The sequence below is a fragment of the Bufo bufo genome, chromosome 2 (genome assembly GCF_905171765.1).
Source record: "Bufo bufo chromosome 2, aBufBuf1.1, whole genome shotgun sequence".
Taxonomy (NCBI): Eukaryota; Metazoa; Chordata; class Amphibia; order Anura; family Bufonidae; genus Bufo; species Bufo bufo.
The window spans coordinates 638316045-638336005 of record NC_053390.1 but is presented as its reverse complement, the minus strand read 5'-3'; the positions used below and the strand labels follow the sequence as shown (position 1 = coordinate 638336005).

The window sequence follows — 19961 nt, the reverse complement described above, 5'->3', positions numbered from 1 at the left end:
TTCTGGGTGTTCAATACGGGAATCTCGCCCCTCGTACACACGAAATTTGTAAGTGTACCCTGAGGCACTCTCACAAATTTTGTATAGCTTCACGCCATACCTCGCCCGCTTTGTGGGAATATATTGGCGGAAACGGAGTCTCCCCTTGAACGCAACGAGAGACTCATCAACCGCGCCCTCCCTTCCAGGTACGTAGGCCTGCTGAAATGTGGCCCCAAAGTGATCGATGACCGGCCGTATCTTATACAGCCGGTCATAGGCAGGATCACCTTGGGGTGGACATGCTGCATTATCGGAATAATGGTGGGGGGTGGGGGGGCTGGTAGGGGGGGGGCAAGTGGCAGGGGGGGTCTGGGTTAGGGTTAGATGGAAGTTTGGAAGTTTGGAATAAAAGTACTTTTTTTTTTTTTCCCTAACTTACTTTTCCCTTATTTCCCTGCCTAACGGTGCCTCTCCCTCACTGACTCTAACCTACCTGGGTGGCGATGGGTGCAGGAGGGTGATGGATTCTGATTAGGGGGACACAGGAGCTGGTGCTGGACGATGCTGCACGGTCAGGGTGCTGGACAGGAAGAGGAGGGGAGAGAGGAGCGCAGGAAGTTTGAATCTCGCGCCTCTCTCCCCTGCACCAATCAGCACCCTGGACAGCGGCATTCAGCACCAGAGCCAGCACCGCCTCTTCAAATCCTCGGACTGCGATAGGTGGTGTATAATTACGCCACCGATCGCAGTCTTTTTCCAGTTCATCGGGTCACAGGACCCCCGAATGGACCGGAAACGCAGAAAACCGCAGGTCTAAATTGACCTGCGGTTTTCTGCGATCGCCGATACGAGGGGGTCAAATGACCCCCCCCTGCATTGTTACGGGATGCCGGCTGAATGATTTCAGCCGAAATCCCGTTCCGATTAACCCCTGCGGCGCCGGAATTCCGATTTTAAGTCAGGACGTACCGGTACGTCCTGGGTCCTTAAGGACTCGGGAAATAGGGCGTACCGGTACGTCCTAGGTCCTTAAGGGGTTAAAGGAGGGGAATGGGGGGGGGGCTGAATAGATTAAGTCAAAGCCACAATGTGTCATGGAGCCATGGAGAGACATAAAAGAGAGAGCAATATCAATAGTGATGGGAGTCTGTCACCAGAAAATTCATTCTTAAACAGGGCACAAGGCCTTGAAGGGCTATGTCTGCTGAATGTAGTGATATCTTCAATACCTACACAAACGTCACTACTTCAATGAAGAAGGAGAGGGAGGGGCTGTCAGAGGAAGCAGGGGGAGCAAAGGCGCACAGAGTTGCTTGGGCCCTCTCATTTGCATAGGGATTAGAAGGATTGTTATAGCAATGCTCTGTGTCCACCGCTATCACTCAACTAACGTATGCCTGGGGCTGGTCACCAGACTTGTGTCCCATGTTGCAGGCTGCATCCTGGCTTCTAGGTTTCTTTCTGAATGTGTGTATTAATGTCTAGTTATTGCACCTCTCCCTGCAGCACTGCTAGAGTTAAATCCCTTTTTTGCTCTGTGTTCAGCCGTTTGACTAATGAGCTCATTGGTTCTCCTACATACAGAATGCTGGACTGTGTGTTTCAGCTCTTGCCTGAACAATAGATTACATTGGGTTTCATTTGCTTTTATATAGATAGATAGACAGATACATACTGTGTGTATATCTTTCCAGTTTTCTAGCGATAGCCTGGTTCCTCAGAACATAATTGTGACTATAGTGCCTTGGCAGATCAGTCAGTCACTCAGGTTAGTTTGTCAGAATGATTGAATGCTTTCATATAAGGGAATACAGCATCCTGCAACCAGTTACACATGGGTTTTTTTGTTTGTTTTTTGTCTGCGGAAAATACAGCACCAGCAAAGTGAATGGATTAGACAAATTTCATGTACACTTTTATTTTTATTTATTTTTATTTTTTTTAGCATGAGGAAATTGACATTCTGTATAGATTTTGTCAATTCTTTGTGCAATTTGTTTGTGCGGATTTCAGCCTTTTTTCAATAGAAGGGTGAGATCTGCAGAAAATCCAGAACACATGCGCTTTCTGGTGCAGATTTCATGTGACATTTCTGAGGACAGCCTGCACCTGTGTGCCCTAGGGTATGTTCACTTGATGTATTTTGGAAATCCCCTTACTATATTCAGGGTGAAATCTGCACTTCTTTTTTCAGAGTGTTTTTTCATGTGTTTTTTTATTCCTTTCTGATGCAGTTTTCTGACACTTTTGACACAATGAGGGTGACATTTATTAAGACCGGCATGGAAAATGTCCCCTCATTAAGTCCCTCTGCACTGCTGGAGGATGCGCCAAAGTTATGTAGATGCGCAAGTTTAGCGCTTCCTCCAGCAGGATGTGCAATATACTTAAATCTTCACCAGCTCACTTGTTGGTGTAGATTTAAGACATTTTCCACGCCAAAAACTGGCATGGAAATTGATAAATGAGCCTGGCCCGCCCACACCATGCCCCCTTTCCTTGGCACTCAGGAAAAGTGGCGACAAAATCTTTGACTTTTATATGCCATAACACTGGGTTCAGACCTGAGCGTATTTGACATGCGCGTTTAACGCGCGTTTTTGTCGCGCATTTTTGTGCGCGTTTTTGTATATAGTCAACGCGCGTATTACGCGCGTTTGTGTGATTGACAGCAGTGTCCTATGGCCGCAAACGCGCGACAAAACGCCCCAAAGAAGCTCAAGAACTTGTTTATGCGTCGGGCGTTTTTCAGCGCGTTCGAACGCGCTGTAAAACACGAAAATGTGAACCAGTCCCATAGGGAAGCATTGGTTTGCATCGATTATGCGTTTTACAGCGCATTCCTACGCGCTGTAAAACGCGCAAGTGTGAACTTAGGGTAAGGCCTCTTTCACACTACCGTTTTTTTTTTTCCGTTTTGCGGGCCGTTTTTTGCGTTCCGTATACGGAACCATTCATTTCAATGGTTCCGCAAAAAAAACGGAATGTACTCCGTATGCATTCCGTTTCCGTATTTCCGTTTTTCCGTTCCGTTGAAAGATAGAACATGTCCTATATTTGGCCGCAAATCACGTTCCGTGGCTCCATTAAAGTCAATGGGTCCGCAAAAAAAACGGAATGCATACGGAAATGCATCCGTATGTCTTCCGTGTCCGTTCCGTTTTTTGCGGAACCATCTATTGAAAATGTTATGCCCAGCCCAATTTTCTCTATGTAATTACTGTATACTGTATATGCCATACGGAAGAACGGAAAAACGGAACTGAAACGGAAACAAAAAACAGAACAACGGATCCGTGAAAAACGGAACGCAAAACACTGAAATCGACATACTGTAGTGTGAAAGAGGCCTAAAGTGGCAAATATGTGAATACAAATGACCCCCTGGGTGTTCACTTCAATACAAAACTGCATTTTCACTTTGTGGCTTTTGGCATGAAACTGGGCAGAAAACACATACAGATCTGTTGTTTTTATGCCTCCATTCTCTTCAATGGAAGACGCATTGAGAATTCTGCCCCAAGATAGGGCAAGCTTCTTATTTTTTCCACATGTTAAAAAACAGCAGGCACTGCTTCTTATTGAAATGAATGGGAGGCTGTTTCAACATGTTTATTGGAGCTGATTTTGGGGTGGAAATGGTCCAAAATCAGCTCTAAAAAAACTCTGGGGGACATTTACTAAGATGGCTTTTTACACTAGTCTTAGTCGTCCCCCCTGCCCTGCTGTAGTATATTGGCAATTTATAAATTAGGCGCATACATTGTAGTCTGTGCATCTGAAAAACTATGCCAGCCTCTGGTTCCAGGCGAAAAAGTATTAAATTTGATGGGGCAGGTGTTCCATCCCTATCCTGCCCATCTGTAATTGCCATAAAAACGACCGTGCAACAGAAAATTGTCGCAAAGGCATCAAAATAGACGCAGAAATGCCCGTTGTGACTTTTTCCTTCAGGCGAGCTTTAATGACTGACCCCCTCTGTGTGAAATGGCGGCGACAGCTAAGGCCGGGTTTCCATTCTTTTGATCCGCCAGAACAGAAAAATAAAGAAAAAACGGATCCTGTATTTTAAGCATCCGTTATGCTCATTTATGCACACTTGGCATCTGTTTAAGGCTACCTTCAATCTTCCGTTTTTGCCTGATCCGGCAGGGATCAGGCAAAAACACTTCCGTTACTGATAATACAACCGTCTGCATCCCTTATGAACGGATCCGGTTGTATTATCTTTAACATAGCCAAGACGGATCCGTCATGAACACCACTGAAAGTCAATGGAGGACGGATCCGTTTTCTATTGTGTCCGTTTGTGTCAGAGTTAAACGGATCCGTGCCCATTGACTTGCATTCGGGGTCATGATGGATCCGTCTTGCTCCGTATCCCACAGCTTGCTGCGGTTTTGCTCTCCAGTATGGGAACACAACTAAACGGAACGGAATGCATTCTGGTGCATTCCGTCCTGTTCAGTTATATTTTGTCCCCATTGACAATGAATGGGGACAAAACGGAAGCGTTTGTTTTTTTCCGTTATTGAGATCCTCTGCCAGATCTCAATTCCATAAAATGTAAACACTAGTGTGAAAGTAGCCTTAGCCATTTCTGTCAAAGATCCATTATTTTAGACGGAATAAAAAAAAAGTCCTGCATGCAGGACCCACAGGAAAGGGGTTACAAATTGTATTATATACTGATAATTTAAGACAAATAAACCATTTAAAGATATAATGGTGTGAGACATTCTCTTCTAGGAGTAGAATATTTGTAGCTATAGAATAAAATGCATGGATAATTTACTGTAGGCAAAGCACTCAGGTATCCACTGCCATTCTAAATAATCTACATATATACATGTATAATAACCGGAAATTGGGTAAAAATGAAATTGCCAACCGTGGATTTACATACTGTGACCTCATTGTAAAATGCAGAGCATTCTACGGCGCAATGTAATGTGTTTCTGAGAAAATGACAAAGCAAAAGCTGGAGGGGGGGGGGGGTGAAATCGCAGAAGACGCAGTACTTTGCATTTCCCAATATTGTGCCATTTAAGGGGCAGCTGGTAACAGTCAGTTCTTTTATTTGTGTCCTAATGAATGTATGTCTGTTTCAAATATGGCTCATTAACTTTAACAGACTGAAAATGGCTCCTGCTAGAGAAATAAGGAGAAGCACATCTTCCACCATTTCCTGATCAGCTCTGGAATTTCTTCCCAGAAGGTCACTCATGAAACAATTATGACTTTTATCAGGCATAACAGCAACAGACACCCTGGGGAAGTAAATGAGGCTGGCATTTCCCACATTCAACCTGTTGCCTGCTGGAGATGCTGTGTCATCCTGAATTCTCCCCACATGGTGACATGGATAGATGGGAAGCTTAGCATAAAGGACAGGGCTAATAGAGGAGATGATGGACATGTTCACCTCCCTAAGTCCCTCTGTCATCCTGCTGCTGCAGCTAATGTATTGAATTCTTGTTAAAGTTTGCAGCCCCAGCAGCTGCCAGCTGAGCAGCACAGTCTGTAGACCAGGGAAGGTTTGATCATTCTGCCACCTAGTTTCCCAATGCATTAATTGCTGTGAAGCTTTGGACTGTGCAGGAGCTGAACAAGAAGCAACAGGGGATTGATTGTGGAGAGGTGTGTTAGGTGTGTGCTCCAGTGACAGGGAAGATACATGTAGAATGGTCTGCATTAGGCACAGCATCACTTCTGCTGCTATCTGCTACCTGCCCCTCTCTTGCCTAGGTGGCTGAAGAGCTCTTTCCTCAAGCCATAGCCAAGGTGAATTGCAGATCTTGGACAGTGGCACTGGGAGAAGCCAAATCACATAGGAGATTGAATACTCTCACCAAGCTGATCATGGAGATAAAGGAGGAAAGGACTTGTGATTCAGCCCAGGATCTGATTTCTCCAGCAGAAGGGGAGAATGCTGTTGTATCACAGTGTACAAGTAAGTGCAGCACCTTCCATTGGCATGCTATTATTCATGTGTGTTGTGCATGCACTCCTGGAGCGCAAAGTGCATCCTTTAACCCTTTATCAGCTGGTGCATTGCAAGGTCTGGGCTGATTTCACACAGCTTGAGCTGAAGGCTGCTATGTCTGCAGCCAAGGGAAGCTGATGCTATATGTGATCCTGCATGCCTAACAGAGCCTTATGAATCATGACTGAATGGAGCCTTTTCACCTAATAGACCCTGGATATGTGTTCCTTAAACTGTGGACCTGTCTCACTGAGTAGGCAACTTCACTTCCCTCATCTGTTGTCCCTTGCTTTTAGCAGGGCTGAATAATACCATGATATAAATATATAGCTGAAGTGGGTTATGGCTTGGAATATGCACATAAATCATAGACTCGTTATGCTATATGTGGGTGTAAAGTGGATTAAGCATACAGAAAATGCTGAATGGGGTGTCTTTTTTTTAAAAATGTATCTCATTAAACTTTTAGGGGGTCCACAACAGTTAGAGGAGCATTAAGTGATCTTCACTTGGTTTCCTACTCAACAGCACAATCCTCAGCAACCCCCAAAATACAATCTCCTAAAAAAATGTTGTCAACCGCCTCCTAAGCTATTACCTGGCCAGCAGAGTAGTACGGGTAGAAGATGGTTACCATAAATGCTCTTTGGTCAGAGTACTAGAATAGGCACAAAGTTCATAATCCAACATACATGTCCTAGGACACACCTGCCATATGATCATGCATAAGCACAACACAAATCATTGTGATGCCCCAGTGTATATTATCTGTCATCTTGCATAGGACTGCAGATGTTAGACATCAGCTCTTCTACATCTGTATATGTTAGTGCGTGGCTTTATTTTGTGATGGTTTTTCAGTTGTCAGCAGCCCACCGGTTGGACTGAATGAGTTTGTCATGTAGGAATTTGCAGGAAGCTGTTCCGTAACATGGGGAATAGTGTAGGTAGTAATCCAATAAACCTTTAGCACATTCCGGATGCTCCGCATAATGCAGCTTCTCTAGTCTAGAGCCTTATGATGTGTTCTGAACCTCTCATCTGTCAGAGCTCGGAGCAAAGTTGATTTCTATGGGTTTTTTTTTGTTTTTTTTACCTGAATAGGAATTTAACCCTCACACATACACAGATAGGGCTATTAAGTGAAGACATCACTGGTTAGTGGGAACAATTTCACTAATTTATATTTTCCTAAGCAGTTCGGAGCCTGGAAGCTCTTTAATGACCAGGCTTGATGAATGTTTATGTTATCCTGGTTTATTTCCTCCCGCCGTATGTGTGACTAAATGATGGTAATTATATTTTCAACGTGTCTAGTGTATCTTTGCCTTGCACATTTTGTTTTAATTCGGTCTTAGCCCTGTCTTATCCCGTGTCCATAGCAACACAATTTGGCAGCAGGAGACAGGCATCAAGCTACAGGGTCTAACACTATTGTATCCAATATATTTTACATGCAATGTGGAGTTTTTGTATGTTTGCCATCTGGAAGTAGATAGCTGTGCTGTGGGATATTTTGAAGCTCTGTTCAGTAGCAGTTACCTCTTTGTAACGTGCAGTTGATTTCACTAGAAGCCTGCAGATATTGTCAGCTGCGGAAGGTACCAAATTTGCAGAGAAAATGTTTAATGTAATGTTCTTTAAATGCACACATAATTTTCTCGCGAAAAGTAGAGTGTGGGGTCTAAAGAAAAGATTCAAACTGCTAGGAATCTACTACAAGGAGCACTGCAGGACATTCCTTGGTGCTTCTCTCAGGAATGTCCTCCAAGTAGGATATGTTGGCTAATCTCTCAATTTTACACCAGTATGAGGGTTAGTAAGACCGCAGAGTGCACCTGTCTTTGTTATTGTTATAACTTCTCTCAGAAGAGGATACCTACAGTAGATCGTATTGCCTTCACCACTTTAGATATGTTGGCCATTTTATTATGGTCATGTATGTAGAGGATAATAAATATTTGCCTGTTTATGGTATAGTTGTGATAGACGTGCAACCACTCATGTCAGGGAAAGATAACAAAAAATAATAGTAAAACTATTCTGCTGAATGATATGTATTCAGATTGAGTCTATCATGATACTCTTTGGCTTTAAAGATTGATGAGTCCATTCATGAATAGTGTGGAGAATAGACTTTGTGAATGGACTCCACTCATCCTGCAAAATGTGAGTCTGTCAGAAGTGGACCACACAGGGGACATCTAAAGAATCACATGCAAAACTTGGAAAGACTTCATATAACCCAAGGCTACTGCCACCTGCTGATTTAGGAATTGTAAGGCTCAGTTCAGACCTGAGCGTTTTACAGCGCGTTCCTACGCGCTGTAAAACGCTCAACAAGGAGAAACCAATGCTTCCCTATGGGAATGGTTCTCACCTGGGCGTTTTACAGCGCGTACGATCACGCTGTAAAACGCCCGACGCTCAAACAAGTACAGGAGCGTTTTTTTGGGCGCTTGTCGCGCGTTCCCGTACATAGACTTTCGGGAACGCGCGACACTGTGTGTACGCTTGTCTCTGTATGCGCGATTGTAAACGCCCGTACAATCGCGCATACAGAGTGCTCCTTTCAGAACGCTCAGGTCTGAACTGAGCCTAAAAGAACCACTTTACCCTTTGGAATACATGCCCTCTAGAAATCTAATGGAGAAACTCCAAGAGCTGTCACTATTTTAGAACTCTTTTGAGTAGAGAACACAGTAGGCTTAATGGATGCTACACAAAGCATTGGTAACTTTGTAAAGAAGTAAAGTAAGGTACACTAGAATCCAACCAGTGATGAAATGTGGGTGATGATAATCTCTATTACTCATCCTTCAACTGATCAAAGCATAGAAAGGATTGTACCATAGACTATATATAGAATTAATGTATCCTGCAATGATAAAAAATAGGATGACTCATGTATTATGTGAGCAAATAAAACCTGCAGTGTTCCTACATTGCTCTGTTAGCTACTTCACTGTAGGGTACACATCTTATTTGAATATCTTGTTTTGTTCAGTTTTATTTCCAACCCCTTTCTACTTCTATTCTTTGCATTAATCTGCATTACGTTTGCTTTACACATTGTAATGCATAAAATACAAATTACTCTGTTTTGTTGCTGTTATAATTGCATTTGGCACGAATGATCCTTTTACTTTGGGCTTTATGTTTCCTTCTCTTAAGTACTTGTTTGCCAACCCATTAAGAGGATTTTCAAACAATGAATTTCATAGGAAAGTTCCAAACCACTTTCAATAGCTTCAGCCAGTGTTGGGTGGGTAATTCCGCCTTTTTTTTTTTTTTGTGATAACTAAATAATAAGAAAACTATAAATAATAAGAAAACTCAATAAAATGTTATACTGTTTTAGGGTACTTTCACACTAGCAGCAAGGGACTCCGGCAGGCTGATCCGGCAGGTCAACGGCTTGTCAGATCCGTGCTGCCGCTAGTGCGCGTGTGCCCCCCACACTACCGCTCTGGCCCCCACATGCCGAGAGGCGGCCGGAATAAAACTACGCGTGAACTAGCGGCAGCACGGATCCGACAGGCTGTTCACTTTCCGAAATAGCCTGCCAGAGTTCCTTGCCGCTAGTGTGAAACTAGCCTTAAAATTTAAAATAGAATGCCAACTAAATTTGTAATCCACTGGAAAATTTCACCACAAGGTGAGACAAGTGTTCTGAATTGTGTAATAGGATCCAAGGATTCTGTACCAACAGGTTCCAGGCCAATGGATATTTATTCTATGTTATCTTAGTCTCCAGAAAAGTTACAGCAAGAGCTCATGCACACAAACGTATTTTCTTTCCATGTCTGTTCCAAGTTTTTCTGCAAACCGTATGCAGAACCTATTATTTCAATGGGTCTGCAAAAAAAAACGGAAGTTACACCGTGTGCATTCCATTTCCGAATGTCCGTATTTCCATTCTGCAAAAAAAAAATAACATGTCCTATTATTGTCTGCATTACGGACAAGGATAGTACTATTCTATTAGGGGCCAGCTGTTCCATTCCGCAAAATACAGAATGCAAACGGCCGTCATCCATAGTTTTTGTGGATACATTTTTTGCGGACCGCAAAATACATACGGTTGTGTGCATGAGCCCTAATGCTACAAAAGCCTAAAGTACAATTCTAATGGACAAACAGGGCAGATCATTCCATTCAATAAATGTATTCAACTTGACTGTGCACCAGAGTTGTTATGATGCCAAAATTTTTATATGGCTTTGATACAAAGAAAAAGTATTGTGATACTCGATACCATTCGATACTACACAAAAAAAAATATTACAAAAAATACCCACACGTTAACCTCATGTTTCTGAGCTCATTATGTGAGGAGGTCCTTGATGGGGTCACTTACTAATAATGTTAGGCACATGGAGGTCTGCTAAAACCATATGCCTCACATTAATAGTAACCGATCAACTACCTCCTCACATAATGGATAACATGGGGTTAATGTGAAGCACATGATGGGGTTAATTACTATTTAACCTCATCATGTACCTTATATTAAACTCATGTTGTCCATTATGTGAGTAGGTACATAATGGGGTTATTATTAAACTCGTAAGGACTGAGCATATTTTCATTTTTGCATTTTTGATTTCTTTCCTCCCCACATTCTAATAGCCATAATTTGTTTCTGTTCCTATGGCCATATGAGAGCTTATTTTTGCCAGACAATATGCATTTTTACTGGTACCATTTAATTTACCATGTCTTGTAGTTGAAAATGAGAAAAAAATTCTTTGTGGGGAAAAACTTAAAAAAAAAAAAAAAGGTTTTTGGGGTTTTGATATTACGGCATTCAATGAGGGCTAAAAATAACATGACATCCTTATTATGCAGCTAAATAAGGTTATGGCAATACCAAACCTGGGTAGTTTTATTTATAAAACAAAAACCTTTTAAAAAAAATCAAATTTTCTTTGCATTGCCGTTCTCTGACAACCATAACTTTTTTTATATTTCGGTCTACGGTGCTGTATGAGAGCTTGTTTTTTGTGGGACAAACTGTAATTTTTATTGGTATCATTGTTGAGTTACATACAACTTTTTGATCATTGTTGTTCAACTTTTTTGGGAGGATGAGGTGACTAGAAGGTGACTATTTTGACACGCCTGTTTTAATATCTTCATGCATTCCCCCCCTGTAATAACACTTCTGGAGCATCTATTCTTATGTCTGTATGTTGTACCATTCCTTTATTATTTCTACTAGATGTTATGAATGAATTATTTGCAGTCTGCAGTAACGGTACAAGGGGTGGTAACAAGTTGGGGGTGTGTACCTGGACAGTCTCACACCCAACTGGTTACCTCCCCTCTGTATGCTTACTGCAGTCTTCTAGCAATTCGTTCATAACGTTGAGTTGAAATAATACAGGAATTGTACAACATAAAGTCATAAGAATAGATGCTCTCAAATTGTTATTACATAGGGAATGCATGTAGCTATTAAAATAAGCATGTCAGGAGAGATAAATATATATTATTATTATTATTATTATTTTTTTTAACTTTTTTTTTAAAATTGTTTTAATTAGAAACATTTAACCCCCCTTAGGGAGCTAGAACCTGGGATCTTTTGATCCTTTGTCCTATTCGCCATAATATGAGATCTAATATGGTGGGTGAATGGGATTCTAATGTGCTCCCTGATGAGCTATGCCTCGTGCACAGCTTAGCTAGAAGCTTAGGGCACTTCTCATTTGCGGCAGAGGATTCTGGCAGCCAGTTCCATCGCCGGAACTGCCTGCCGGATCCGTCAAAACGTATGCAAACTGATGGCATTTGTCAGACGAATCAGGATCCTGATCTGTCTGACAAATGCATTGAAAAACGGATCCGGCATTTATTTATTTTCACATTTTTTGCGGCCTGAGCATGCGCAGACTGCACAAACGGATCTGTTTTGCCGGAAACACTCGGGGCTGGATCCAGCATTAATGCATGTCAATGGGAAAAAATGCCGGATCCGGTATTCCGGAATTTTGGACGGAGATGAAACCGCAGCATGTTATCTCCGTCCTGAAAAGGCAAAAATACTGAACTGAAGAAATCCTGATGCATCCTGAACGGATTGCTCTCCATTCAGAATGCATTATGATAAAACTGATCAGTTCTTTTCCGGTATTGAGCCCCTAGGATGGAACTCAATGCCGGAAAAGAATAACGCTAGTGTGAAAGTGCCCTTACATTGACAGGCCTGGGAACCTCTAGCAGGGCCCAGGTTGTCTTGTTAACCAATTGGATTCCTGCAATTTCACTGCAGAGGCTTCAAACAGATGGCAGACGGCGCCGCCTCCCTCTGCCCAACCGCACAGATGCCGCGATCGCTTTGCTCAAAGTCGCACAAAGCTTCTGTTATTTCCTACTGTATGCATATAGTATCTGCACATTGAAAAACAATTTAATATTGCAGTCCGAACTCCAGGCTTTGGTGTTGTGGTACCAGCCAGTACCAAGCCCCTGTTCAGTTTGCTATTTTAAATTGTTTTTCAATACGCAGATATGCATACAGTGGGAATTAACCACCTGTTTTGCCCGAGTCCAGCTCGGGCAGTGGGAAAAGTAGCTAACTGGAGGGCTGCTTTAGATGCTGCTATCTCCTGAATGGTAGCAGCTAGAAACATAGAACTGGTCTTGTTTGAAAGCTGACAGTCCAAGGTATAAGCAACTGAGGAAAAATCACTGTTAGAAATCAAGTCGGGAATAATCGCTGGTAAAACCTGTTTTTACTTTTACTTTCAGCTGCATTCACTGCATCCCGATTTTTACCAGTGATATCTTCCCCTGTAGTGAACATATTGCTGTCATTCTGGTATTGTCTGAAAGCTTAGAATGTCAGTTGCATGTTTCTAACTGCTACCATTCAAGATGTAGCAGCATCTAAAGCAGCCCTCCCCTCCAGTTAACTACTTTTCCCACTGCTGGAGCTGGACTGGGGCAAAACAGTTAGGGGGTTAACTGAAGTCTCTTGGGTGAGAAAAACTTTGGCACCACGGAGCCAATACATTTTAATTCTGTATGGATGCAGCATAAAAATGTAAGATTTTGAACTAATCGACTTTTGAATCTATGATCCGAAGGTCGATTCGCTCAAGCCTAGTTGTAATGATTTTCAGCCAGATCAAAACAGGAGAGGGAAGAGATGACTGTAGAGTGTTAATAAATTGATGTGTGTTAATGTTATGTAGGTGTCTGTGTGTGTGAAAAGTAAAGTGTCATGAGAATAATAAATATCTTGATAGGAAATGAAAGGTTGTGGTCAGAAAATGGAAAGGACAAGTTGATAAAATCAGAAATCAAGAAGATCAAGATTGTTGCCGGATGATGGTGTGGTCCTCAAACGAAGGGAATGTGGGCATGGGTACAGAGAAAATGACCTGAAGCGAGCCTTGTGGAGAAAGAAGTATGCCTACTCCTCCACCATGTCATCAATAGTATGGGAAAAGTAGTGACCCATCATAAGCAGCAGGGAAATTGGTGTCAGATTCTTGAAGCCAAATTTCCATGAGTTTTTTGCCAGTTGAGAAATTTTGAAAGGAAGAAGAATTGGATAGTGGAGAGTGTATTACACCCTGACTGAGAGTTACATAGAGCACAGTTAACCTCTTGGATACCAGAGGATTATATAATTTATACTTTTTAACGTTTTTGTTAACTTTTTTTAAAAAACTTTAGCCCCTCTGGGAGGCTACAATACTATCTAGTCAGATTTTTTTTTTTTTTTAGCTTAAGCTATAGTTCCATAGAACTACAGTATAAATTGAATTTGCTGTTATCCTATGTTGGCCAGACACCTGCAGGCCAACATAGGAACTGCAGCTCTACTATTCTGGGTCTCTTCAGAGAGACTCGGGGTCATTAATTATCATGAATAATGCCTATATTAGGCGTATTACAGGCGCAGATTGTGACGCAACAGTTAGTTGCCCTGCAATCTGCAGCTTTTCCCCCTCATGCCAGGCCTAAAAAAGTAGGTGTGGCATGGACGAGGAAGGGGATGGGCCGGAAGGATCGACTTCCAGGTTTTTCACCATTTAGATGCTGTGGTAATGCTTGGCCACGGCACCTAAAGGGTTAAATGCCTGTGATCTGCATTATTGTCAGTCGAAGACATGAGCAGCGGGCCTCATGGCTGAGCGGGCACCATGTTTAAATGAAATTGTTAAGGGTTAAAAGACACAGGAAGAGGGCATACAGCAAATGTTAATCAGATTATCTCAGTTTCTTTGTGAACACGTTTGTTTGTGTAGTCCTGCCCTGTCCTATTGCCTTGAATAGAGAGGACCTGTCACCAAGAATGCAATGCTTACTGTGAAACAGCAGGCACCCAGCAGCTATTGTGCTTGCTCCACACTGGATCAGGCGCCATCTTTAAAGAGACGAATGACATCCTCCTGTTCTGTTAAAGTGAATCTAATACCAGTGATCTCCTTATGCATTGAAACATAGCTGTAGCTCACCTGCTTAAAATGCAGTTTTTCTTTTGTTGATGCAAGGCTCCGTTCCTGAATTACTTTACTTTTTCTTAAAATGCAAATTAGGCCTTTGGTGCAATGAGGTTCCTCTTGTTGCACCCAAGCTCTTTTTTTTATTTCTGTGGCCAGTCCCTCACTTTGACTGAAAGGGCCAGGCAGTGGCAAAGCAGCCATGGAAGGTCTGGCCACAGAAATAAGAAGAGTTTGGGTGCAAGAGGAATGTTGACACCCCCATTTAAAGATGACACCCATTCCAGAGCATAGCGGGCATCATAGCTGTCATACAACAGAAACCCGGGCTAATGTATGTGATCGGCCGATCGCAGACATTTAACCCCTCAATTGTGACCATGGCATCTGAAGTGGCTTTTAGACCTGAGTGGTTTTCCCGTAAAAACATTGGAGAAGCCGTTCATTGCTAGTAATAGGCCTGGCAGGCCTTTAGTCTGTCACAGGTATATTCCAATGTTGTCCAAAAGGTGGCAGTACTTCATTGGAATATACTGAATTTCTCATAATTGAATGTATTAAAACACATTAGTGTGTGGAAAAAGCAATTTAATTCTTGCATGTACAGGTCCCCTGGGGGGAAGGGGGGAATGAAGATAAGAAAATTAAAGAAGTTTTTAAAAATATAAAAAATAGATATTTATAATAATTCAAATCACTCTCTTTCCCCATAATAAAAATAAACAATAAAAAAAAGTTAATTTGTACTGCCACTTCCCAAAATGCACGTAGTAAAATGAAATGATAAAATAAAAATGGATTTATATCCCTTTGTGGGGTTTACATAGTAGAAACCACCCATAAATAACTTCATTTTAGAAATTACACTCCAAGTTATTAAAAACAAATTTTTCAAACTTTGTTAACCGTTTAGGCAGATTTTTCATTTTAATCCAATTTTTCCTGTAACACAGCAAGGGTTAACATTGGATTGTAGTCAGACACCTGTCGGTCTAGGCGTTCACTGAGTCTATATCTGAATGGCGGCTGTCGATGGGTTGGCTGCAAGAATGATCTCATATCTTAAGTGACCAACACATCTTCAAACTGCCCTCTTCTTGCATGCGCTGTATGATTGGTACTCGCAACTGTTTCTCTGTGGGTGGAAATTCCTCTGCCAGCGCCCGCAACAGCAGAATGCAGAATCTCTCACAACAAGGCCTGGAAATGCTGCATTCTGACAGTCGTCTGTGATGCTGGTAACATGTCCTCCATTTTGTGTTTGTACTGGGGGTCTAAGTACGTTGCCACCCAGTACTGGTCCTGCGACTTCCACATCTTTCTGCTCCTGCCCCTCGACTGCTTGATCAATGACATGATGCAATGCACGCTCCAGAAAGAAGGCGTAAGGTACGATGTCACTGATGGCGCCCTGGCTGCGATTGACCAGTTTGGTGATCTCATCAAATGGCCACAGAAGTCTGCATGTGTTGCGCATGAGCAGCCACTGGTGTGGTGAAGAAAAACAAGCTCCCCAGAGCCTGTCCTGCCGCAGAGTTCATACAGGTAGTCATTAACGGCATGTTTCTACTGGGGAAGAGTATCAAGCATATACAAGGTAGAGTTCCAGTGCGTCGGGCAGTCACAAATCAGACGTCTGACGGGTAAATAGTGTCGCCGCTGAATGTCAGCAAGGCGAGCCATGGCCATGTAAGATCATCTAAAATGGCCAGAGATTTTCTTGGCCTGCCGCAAGACGTCCTGCACCCTGGGGTATTTGGCAACGAATCGCTGCAAGACTAAGTTCAGGAGGAGTGCCATGCATGGCATGTATGTCATTTTTCCCGGTTTCAGCGCGCTCAGCAGATTGGCAGCATTGTCGCACACCACTTTACCAACTGTCAAATTGAACGGGGTTAGAAACTGATCGGCCTGGGACCGCAGAGTTGAAAGCAGTGAGGGACCGGTGTGGCTCTTGGCTTCCAGGCACAACAGCCACAGCACATCATGGCAACGTCTCAACTGGCACGTCGAATAGGTTCTGGGGAGCTTAGGGGGTGCAGGGGAAGAGGCAATAGCAGTGGAAAAGGAGGAGTCAGCCGAGGAGAAGATGGAGGATGGAGTAGGAGGAGGAGAGGAAGAGGCAGGCCTGCATGCAATCCGTGGCAGTAACACCAAATCCACACGGGTGCCACGGTTTACATGTTTGACGGCCGTCAGAAGGTTCACCAGTGGGCAGTAAAAGTTATGTACCTGTTATGTACCTTCCCTGCCCCTATTTGCTAGACAACGTGTCTGTGGTCAGATGTATCTTGGCACCGACACTGTGTGCCAGAGATATATTTAATTACCGCTGAACGTGGCCATATAGTTCAGGGATGCCCTTCTGGGAGAAATATTTCCCTTCAGGGACCTTCCATTGCGGTGTACCAATGGCCAGAAATTTTCTAAAGGCCTCCGAGTCCACCAGTTTATATGGCAGTAGTTGGCGGGCTAGCAGTTCCGACAAGCCAGCGGTCAGCCTTTGGGCAAGAGGATTATCCGGCGTCATCATTTTTTTATGCTGGAACATTTGGGCCACGACGTCCTGGGAGTGCAAGATGTGACCGTGCATGGTGGATGGCTCGCTCAAAATACATTTGCAGTCTGCTTTTTGCCTTCTGTGCACTGCGAATTCTGCCTGCTTCTCCTCCTTCTCCTCCCTATCTGCTGCTCCGTTTCTCCCTCTGATCTCCCCTCCTCTTCCTCTCTTGTGGGCACCCACGTGACGTTCATCGACACGTCATCATTGTCACCTTCACTACCACTGACATTAGAGATCTCGGAGTAGGCAGCAACAGCGGGGACCACCCTCCTTAGGCTGATCTGGGTACTGTGGTCAGTCCGCTGCGTGGCGGGCGTTGCTACCGCCTCTTCCTCATCCGATGCCAAAAATGGCTGCGCATCGGTAACCTCTGGGAATTGATGGTAAAATGATTCCTCTGACTCCAGTGGAGGGGCTATGGTGGTGGTGGTGGTGGTGTCTTAGGGGGTACACACAGCAGAGAGTGAGGAGAGTGTAGAAGCGGAAGGCTGAGTGAGCCATTCAACCAACTCTGGTGCGTCCTTTGATGTAATCACACGCACCTTCTCCAACTTCACTCTTAGGCTCCGGCCTGGTGCACCTGCCCGACCCCTACCACCCCTGTGGAATGGCCTGCCTCTTCCTCTGCTTGTCATTTTCAAAATGACCCTGTGACAAAGTCCCTATAGAAGAGCAGTATTTGTGAAAGCAGGTATATAGAACCCCTTAATCAGAGTTTTTTTTTTGGGGCGCAACTGGTATATCACACCAGTTGCAATTAGTTGTCCCTCTGTATAGTTGCGGTATCTCAACAGAACCGCACATAAATTCTGCACAATACAAATGCACTATATAGAAATTATATTATAGTTATATCACACCCCTGCCTCAATCAGATTTTTTTCGGGGCAACTGGTATATCACACCAGTTGCAATTAGATGTTCCAATATTGTTTGTCCCTCTGTATAGCTGCAGTATCGCAGCAGAACCGCACACAACTGCTGCACAATACAAATGCACTATAATATACTCTCTATGTTAGAAAGCCCATTATAAGGCCTCTTTCAGACGGGCGTTGCGGGAAAATGTGCGGGTGCGTTACGGGAACACCCGCGATTTTTCAGCGCGAGTGCAAAACATTGTAATGCGTTTTGCACTCGCGTGAGAAAAATTGTGCATGTTTGGTACCCAAACCCGAACTTCTTCACAGAAGTTCGGGCTTGGGATCGGTGTTCTGTAGATTGTATTATTTTCCCTTATAACATGGTTATAAGGGAAAATAATAGCATTCTGAATACAGAATGCATAGTACAATAGGGCTGGAGGGGTTAAAAAAAATAAAAAATTATTTAACTCACCTTAGTCCACTTGCTCGCGCAGCTCGGCATCTCCTTCTGTCTCCTTTGCTGAACAGGACCTGTGGTGACGTCACTCCGGTCATCACATGATCCATCACCATGGTAAAAGATCATGTGATGGATTATGTGATGACCGGAGTGACGTCACCACAGGTCCTGTTCAGCAAAGGAGACAGAAGGAGATGCCGGGCTGCACGAGCAAGTGGATTAAGGTGAGTTAAATTATTTTTTATATTTTTTTAACCCCTCCAGCGCTATTTTACTATGCATTCTGTATTCAGAATGCTATTATTTTCCCTTATAACCATGTTATAAGGGAAAATAATAATGATCGGGTCTCCATCTTGATCGTCTCCTAGCAACCGTGCGTGAAAATCGCACCGCATCCGCACTTGCTTGTGGATGCTTGCTATTTTCACTCAACCCCATTCACTTCTATGGGGCCTGCGTTGCGTGAAAAACGCAGAATATAGAGCATGCTGCGATTTTCACGCAACGCACAAGTGATGCGCGAAAATCACTGCTCATGTGAACAGCCCCATAGAAATGAATGGGTTGGTATTCAGTGCGGGTGCAATGCGTTCAACTCACGCATCGCATCCGCGCGGAATACTCACCCGTGTGAAAGGGGCCTAAGTATATCACACCCCTCAGTATATCACACCTATCAATGGCACACCTATACCAGTCCTTAAACTGTCTTTTGTCACCCTATTAGCTAGCGTTTGGTGTCTCTAAGAGTCTGTCCCTGTTTCACACAGCAACCTCTCCCTACATCGCCAAAAGACTGAATGTAAAATGGTGGCCAGATCGGGTTTATTTATAGGGTATGGGGTGTGTCCATGTGCTGAAACATCTCAATTGGCTGTCCTGTCCCACCTGATGGATGTGTCATGGGTCCAAGTTCTGCACAATGCAAAGAATATGGCGCCGGCGGACATCGCCATATGTTCGCCTGTTCGAACAGCGAACGAGCAAAGTTTGCCGCGAAACGACCGCGGGGCGAACCGCAAGGCCATCTCTATTTGTAGCCCCCTGATGCACACCTACAATAGAAACTCTCAAAATGTGACCCCATTTTGGAAACCACAGGATAAGGTGACCGTTTTATTGGTACTATTTTTTGGTACATATGATTTTTGATCGCTCGATTTTATGCTTTTTGTGAGGCAAGGTAACAAAAAAATGGCTGTTCTGGCACAGTTTCTATTTTATGTGTTTTACTATGTTCATCTGACAGGTAAGATCATGTGCTCCTTTTATAGAGCAGGTTGTTACAGACTCGGCAATACCTAATATGTCTATTTTTTTGTTTTGTTTTTGTTTTGTGTCTCCATTTTCTGAAGGCCATATTTTTTTAAAATTTTTAGGTGATTGTCTCATGTAGGATCTCATTTTTTTAGTTAGATGAGGCGACTGGTACTATTTTGGTCTATATTGGATATTTGATCGCTTGGCATTACGCTTTTTTTATGTAAGGTGACAAAAAATAGCTTTTTTGGGACAGTTTTTATTTTATGTTTACGGCATTCATTTTAAGGGGTAGATCATGAGATATTTTTATAGACCAGGTTGTAATGGATTAGCGATGCATAACATATCCATTTTTTATTTTATTTCGGTTTTACACAAT

At 43.2% G+C, this 19961-nt stretch overlaps 1 protein-coding gene across 3 annotated transcripts in view; it reads left to right on the top strand.

Moving 5' to 3' along the window:
- The first annotated feature begins 5595 nt into the window (after nucleotides 1–5595).
- INPP4B (inositol polyphosphate-4-phosphatase type II B) overlaps nucleotides 5596–19961 on the top strand; it is a 698485-nt gene continuing 684119 nt past the window's right edge. For 2 of the 3 annotated variants that reach the window (XR_005776353.1, XM_040418489.1), the window contains exon 1: nucleotides 5598–5935. Coding sequence is in view for 2 of the 3 variants with exons in the window: in XM_040418489.1 (XP_040274423.1) it covers nucleotides 5845–5935 (91 nt within the window). In the remaining variant the exon portion in view is untranslated. Of the gene's footprint in view, nucleotides 5936–19961 lie in introns of all 3 variants that reach the window. The other variant, XM_040418490.1, reaches the window with a different exon arrangement.